The sequence below is a fragment of the Protomyctophum bolini genome, assembly GCF_963924005.1.
Source record: "Protomyctophum bolini genome assembly, chromosome: 4".
NCBI lineage: Eukaryota > Metazoa > Chordata > Actinopteri > Myctophiformes > Myctophidae > Protomyctophum > Protomyctophum bolini.
The window spans coordinates 42,859,463-42,865,700 of record NC_137865.1 but is presented as its reverse complement, the minus strand read 5'-3'; the positions used below and the strand labels follow the sequence as shown (position 1 = coordinate 42,865,700).

The 6,238-nt window shown below is 41.1% G+C and overlaps 1 protein-coding gene across 1 annotated transcript in view; it reads right to left on the bottom strand.

The window, feature by feature from the left end:
* The window catches only part of nox5 (NADPH oxidase, EF-hand calcium binding domain 5), a gene marked incomplete at both ends in the record, with an annotated part of 10,597 nt that extends 8,583 nt beyond the window's left edge, over positions 1-2,014 (bottom strand). Inside the window, 4 exons of the mRNA XM_080762236.1 lie at positions 179-419; positions 584-794; positions 1,533-1,683; positions 1,895-2,014. Of these exons, the coding sequence (XP_080618362.1) occupies positions 179-419; positions 584-794; positions 1,533-1,683; positions 1,895-2,014 (723 nt within the window). The remainder of the gene's footprint in view (positions 1-178; positions 420-583; positions 795-1,532; positions 1,684-1,894) is intronic.
* Positions 2,015-6,238: the final 4,224 nt, after the last annotated feature.

Sequence of the window (6,238 nt, the reverse complement as noted above, 5' to 3'; positions counted from 1 at the left end):
TTTGTAGGTCTGCTATTCTTGGCCAATCTTGGTGCACCACAACTCTGCACGTCAGAGCATCAATTAGGCTCGCTTAAGTATTTAGTCATGATACAGTAGTTATTAGTCATGTCAATGTCAAGTCATGTCTTTTTGTTTTCTCAAAGTCAGTTCAAAGTCTTGAGTGTCGAAGACTCACCACGATAAAAGTACAGTTGAAGTTGAGACACTGTCCAAAGCCCTTGGCAATCATGTACCATAGTCCACCCCGATGTTGATGCTGCCAGATGGCAGAAGTAAAGAGCATCAGGTTGAGGCAGACGTACACGCACAAGAACAACAGCTTTCGAGTGTTGTTGTGCCAATAGGCTGGAGTCAGGTAGCGAGGAGTCTGCCTTTTCTTCTGCTCCGATTGTGGGGGCTTCAACCAGTTGGCAGCACTGCAGTGAGAGGGGATGAAAGAGTCAGAGAGTCAAGAGAAGGTGAGAAGAAATCCACATACAACAGGGTGTGTAAACGCATAAAGGAGCCATTCTACAGTATGAAAGTTAATTCAAATCTAAACTGATTTTATTATTATTAGTAGTATTGTTCGGGGTCAGACCTTATGGTGAGGTTCTCCATGACTTCAGGGAAGGTCTCCAGTTCAGCTTTCAGTTCCTCGAAGGTAATGGAGCCGCTGTTGTCCTTATCGGCTGACTCAAACAGAGCGAGGGTCAGGTCGTCCAGTTTCTCCTCTGGCAGAGAGATGGCACTCTCACGCAGACACGACTTAAGCACTGTCCTCAGCTCATCTGGATCAATAGAACCACTTCCTGCACACGCCAAAAAAACAAAGCGGAATCAGTCTGAATCCATCTGTCATTATGTCAGAGTCTGACAATAATATAAGTTCAAAGTCAGCTGTCACATGATTTCACCCTACTTCTAAACCTATACCCACAATCTAGAACCTAACCATGACCCAGAGTCCTCTGGATTGATTGATAGATAGCCTTTAATAATCTATAATAGTCATGTCATTGTACTGAAGTTGTCACAGTCTGAGTGGGAGTGTGGGTGTGTCTGAACCACCTGCATTCTATCCCCTGCAATCATGCCCACAGTATTTAAGTCTCAGTCTCGCTGCAATCCTTGCCAGATTGTCTTGTGACCTTCCAAGCACCCGTCCCAAGCCCTATTCAAGCCTTGCCTTTGCCCTATACTGATATCTGTTTTGCTTTTTCTAGACCACGATTTTGTCCTAGCCCTTGCCGGTACTTCTGCCCTCGCTGACTGCCTTTGGATTTTGACCTTTGCCTTCTACTGTTTTGATTTTTTTGCCTGCCCCTTGCCTGTTTTTGATGTTTGTGGATTAAAACCCGTTTTCAGTGACTTTTTGTGTCTGCATCCTGAGTCCTTTCCATGTGTGCCTGGCAGAAGTACCATTGTTCCGAAGTACTTCGGACTAATGGTGAGTCCCCGGGTCGGGTCAAGTCGGGTCAAGTCGCAATCATTCTGAGAAACAAAAGTTGTGTGGTGGACTGGCTGGTGGTGTCTTTCAATGAACGTACCGTCCACATCATACACTTGGAATAGAAAGTGCAGTTTGTCCGTCTCACTGCCATGTATGAGCAGGTCCATAGCTTTGAGAAGTTCATCCAGACTGATGGAGCTGCTGCCGTCTGAGTCAAACAATGCAAAGAAACGCTCTGCAAAGAAAGACTGCACAGCACTTTACATTAGAATTCGTTTTAAGACATACCGGCTGCACGCGACTCAGTCTCAGTATTATCACGTGCAGACCCACACACACACACACACACACAAGCACATATACACACACACACACACACACACACACACACACACACACACACACACAATCTGCCATAGCTGTGTTGTGACGTATAGCTCGTGTATAATTAATTGCTACCTCTTTGACATTGAGTGCTGTTTTAAACTCATCCAGGTCAATCTCTTTATCGTCTCCTGCGATGCTTTCAAACTGCTTGGTGACCCACTCCAACCAGCGAGCATCCTCCTCTAGCGTCATGGCAACCTGTTAATACAAAACACTTGGAGAATGCTGGGCAGTGCATGGTTACCCAAGTAGAGTGGGTGGATGGGCACTTCGGTCAATCTGTACATTTATGTAATGTGTTTTCACCCCTGCATGTCCATGTCCGTGTCTGTTTCTGTTTGTCTGTCGGTTTGTGAGTTATCCATAGAGTAATAGAGACCGAGCACGCACACACCCAAAGAAAGAACTCACCCTCCAAATTGGCCTCGAGTTAGCAGGGTGTTTTACATCTTGGCCTATAACCCTAGAATTGTTGATCAAACATTCAAAATATTTCCTCCTGGATTTCTTGGATAATGTTGCAACTCCCCACATAGACCACAGTCCACAGTCATTTATGTGTCACCAGATTTCCAGCCATTTTACCTTTTTACTTTACTAGTCCAGATTTTGTTCAAAACTCACACAAACACATGATCTTTGAAGTCTTGATAAACAGTCTCTCGGAGATACTTCAGCTGAAAAGGGAGTGCATAACTGCCAGGCTGGCTTTCCTTGGGGTTGATTAGATGCTGCATCATACATGATACAATACAGTATATGTCATTTTCTTAAGAAGTAGGCCCCACTCACTATGCTTTGAGAGAATTATATCTAGGCAAACCGTACCTTTACGGAATATCAAAACCCTGTTTGATGCTTACTGTTACATGAATAATTCATGAGACTATATATAGCTAAATTGGTGATAGTTTCTGTAGCATTAGGTTAGGGTGTTGTTATATGAGGCCCCTCAATGTGTGATAATAATTACTGTACAATGTATACTATTCCAAAAGTAACTTAAGTGAAAGTAATTTAAAGTAAAGGTAATTAAGAGAAAATATATGCAAAAACAGAAAAAACCTGCATCACTCCAGATTAGATGAATAGTCTTTTAGGTGCAAGGTTCAATAATGGCCACCTCTTATCACAAGGAAATGGTTTTGTTTCAATAAATAATGATGTTTCTTCATGAATGATATACGAATTATAAACGATGGTATATAGACTCATATCATTTCATAAATAGTAGATTGATTAATTGTTATGATGGGGAGATTACAGTCGATCTTAAACACAGTTTTTATGTCATTGAACGGATGGGGATGTCTGTTGCTGGTGGAAACATTTGGCCGGTTTTCAGGCAGACAAGATACAAAGCTGAACCAAAATATGCAGATTTTCACATGTATGATATGTTTTAAGTTTTAAGTGCTTTTAAAATACTGCAATATAGGAGGATGCAGTACAACACATGCTTCTGTTTTTAACAAACAATATTTTTTCCCTCCTTTTCTATCTCAGTTGAACTTGAACTGTTTTTATGTATTCAAATAGGTTTTCATTCCATCTAACATTTCTAAATACTGTCATTACTGTATCACAATGCAAATCTTGTCGATATTCATACATGATCCAAATACAATCCAAAATCTTACCTCTATTCGTTTTACCCTCTCAGGTGCGAAGACAGGTTTCTAAAAGTCTTGTCTTTCTTACTAACAAGCTGTCTCTCTCTGTTGTCTTATAACCCAAGCCCGTCCCTCTGTCTGTCTCAGGCTGGACACATTGCTCCTATACCAGGGTGTCTATCTGTGCAACACAGCCTGTCTATCTGCTTGTCTTATGTCTCAGACCGTCGGCAGGCCAGCTGTCAAATCCAGCTGACATCAGTTCAGACATGGAGAGTCTCTGAACAGCTCCATAGTATCATCGTCACACTGTAGGCCATAAGGGGCTGCTTATAGAACAACCTGAAATAAATGACCTAGAAAATTAAAATTCACAGACTAGGTGAGATGGTAGTTTAAAAAAGAAAATAAATCACAAAGCCGCATGGTCAGACCGTCCAGCTAAAGAATACAGCCAAGTTTAAACCTGGCTGCACTCCCTGTTAATGGTATACAGAACATTTCACAGTTCTCATAAGTCCTCAGTGCCCATGCACCAAATGTATATATATATATATAAAACCTATTGTTCAAGCTGTTTTACCTATACTTGTGAGGACCTCTGCTTGGATTCATGCATGGTGAGTGGGGCACCGAGTCACCGACGATCTGCAACTGCAAGCTCACAACGCGCTGCATGTGTACAGTGTACGCAACACTTGGAGCTTTATCCACGGCTTCCCAAGCCGTGAATACACGTACATCAGCCTCTTTTGTTTGAGTGTGCTGGGTCTTACTACAAAAACAACAACAACAACAACAACAACAACAACAGATCATGTTGGTGGAGACCGTGGAGCTGTAACTGGCCAATGTGGAAAGGGTGGGATATATATTCCTCAGCCTAGTATGAAAGTCTGTGAAAGATTCCAAATTTCCACGTAAATTGCACACTGCCTTCATGATTTGAGTCTTTTTCAAAAATCCACCTGTTGGTGGCGCTCCTGTTCTCCTGTTGAAGTACCACTGGCCTATGAAATATTAATGCAGCACCAATGTGAACTTCCTTTTGTTTTGTTTATTTAAATTTTTTTTTACAAAGGCAATTTAAATGATGATGAAGCATTACACTTGTTTACAATAAGGCCCACCATTTTCAATTCATCTGAACATTTAGAGACTTACAATAATTGTAAGTCTCTAAATGTTCTGATGAATTGAAAATATATATTTTTTTACATATTTTATATAGAAGTGTTAAGTGTATAATTATTATACACTTAACACTTCTATATAAAATATGTCATATATAAGCATATAGTGCCAGGGATCGAACCCCCGACCTCCTAGTTTCAGGACGGAGACTCTAACCACAATAATAATAATCTGTTAAAAACTTAAATTTACTGATTTGCAGTCTAGTGATTCTGAGTCACGCACACATGTATTTTACAGTATAGTACAGTAGGTGGCAGCATAACTCTCTATTTTCTACACACTGTGGATGAAACCTGTGGCCTTCTATTCCCCAAATACTTAAACACACCATTAAAAAAAATTCTCCTCACTGCCCCTCATACAAGATTTCTTCGACTATATGCATGCACCTCATGGTACCACGTACAGAAACTCAAAGGCCCAAAAAACAAGGCTCCAGACATCCCAAAACAAACTGATCAGGCTACTATACTTGGCCTTACTCCCAGAACCCATCTCACCCCTGCCCATTTTGATATCGAGAGAGTACATCTTGCAATGGGCGGCATGGGCCTGGTCTACAAGATTCTCTACACCTGTCAAAATACTTCCTTAATGTCAACAAAGCCACGATCACAACACCAGAGGGAGTGAGGGAAATGTGAATCCCCAGACTCCTTCAAAATCCCTCTCACTAGACTAGAGCACCTACGGGCGTCTGCTTTTTGAAGGCCCTCAGCTCTGAACTTGGTAGAATCTGCACCTGGCTCGCTGATAACAAACTATCTTTACACCTGGGAAAAACTGAATCCATTCTATTTGGATCAAATAGTAATCTCAGCAAGGCAGATGGCTTCTTGCTTAGAGTGGGTGACAATATTATCACACGAAAGATGAAATTACCTACCTAGGTTCCATCCTGGAGGCAAATCTTTCCGGTGATAAAATGGCCACCAACGTAATCAAAAAGGTCAACCAAAGAACAAGATTCCTATACATGATCTCCTCACTGGTCAACAAAAACACCTCGAAGACCCTATAACAGGAGCCCGCGTACAAGGTTTCTTCCACTACGCCTGCACCTCCTGGTACCACAGCACCTCAAAGGCCCTTAAAACTAGGCTCCAGTTGTACTTGAAATGTACTGTAATTCTGCAAACTGTTAATCAATCAATCAATCAATCAATCAATCAAACTGGTCCCTAGGCTATAAAAAAAGTAAAAGCCCCCAATCCTCTTTTTGTCTATATAGGCTACTGTACATGTTTTCCTTTTATTCCCTTACCTATCTTAAGGATGATTGTTTTGTTTTTTTCATAAAAGTGTATATTTGTATGTTTTTAAATGTTTTGATGAATTGAAAATGGAGGACCCTTTAATATGTAAACAAGTTAGTGCTATTTCTGGTTTTCAATCAATCAATCAATCAATCAATCAATCAATCAATCAATCAATCAATCAATCAATCAATCGATCAGTTGGGACTCAGGAGTTGACAAGAGGTTGACAACCAGTGGTTGACTGACAATGGCAACCACTAATTGTCCAATTTATGCTCCATCGTACAGCGGTGTAGCGCACATAATATATGACTAATTAGTAATTAATGTCTGTAGTCGTGCAGCAG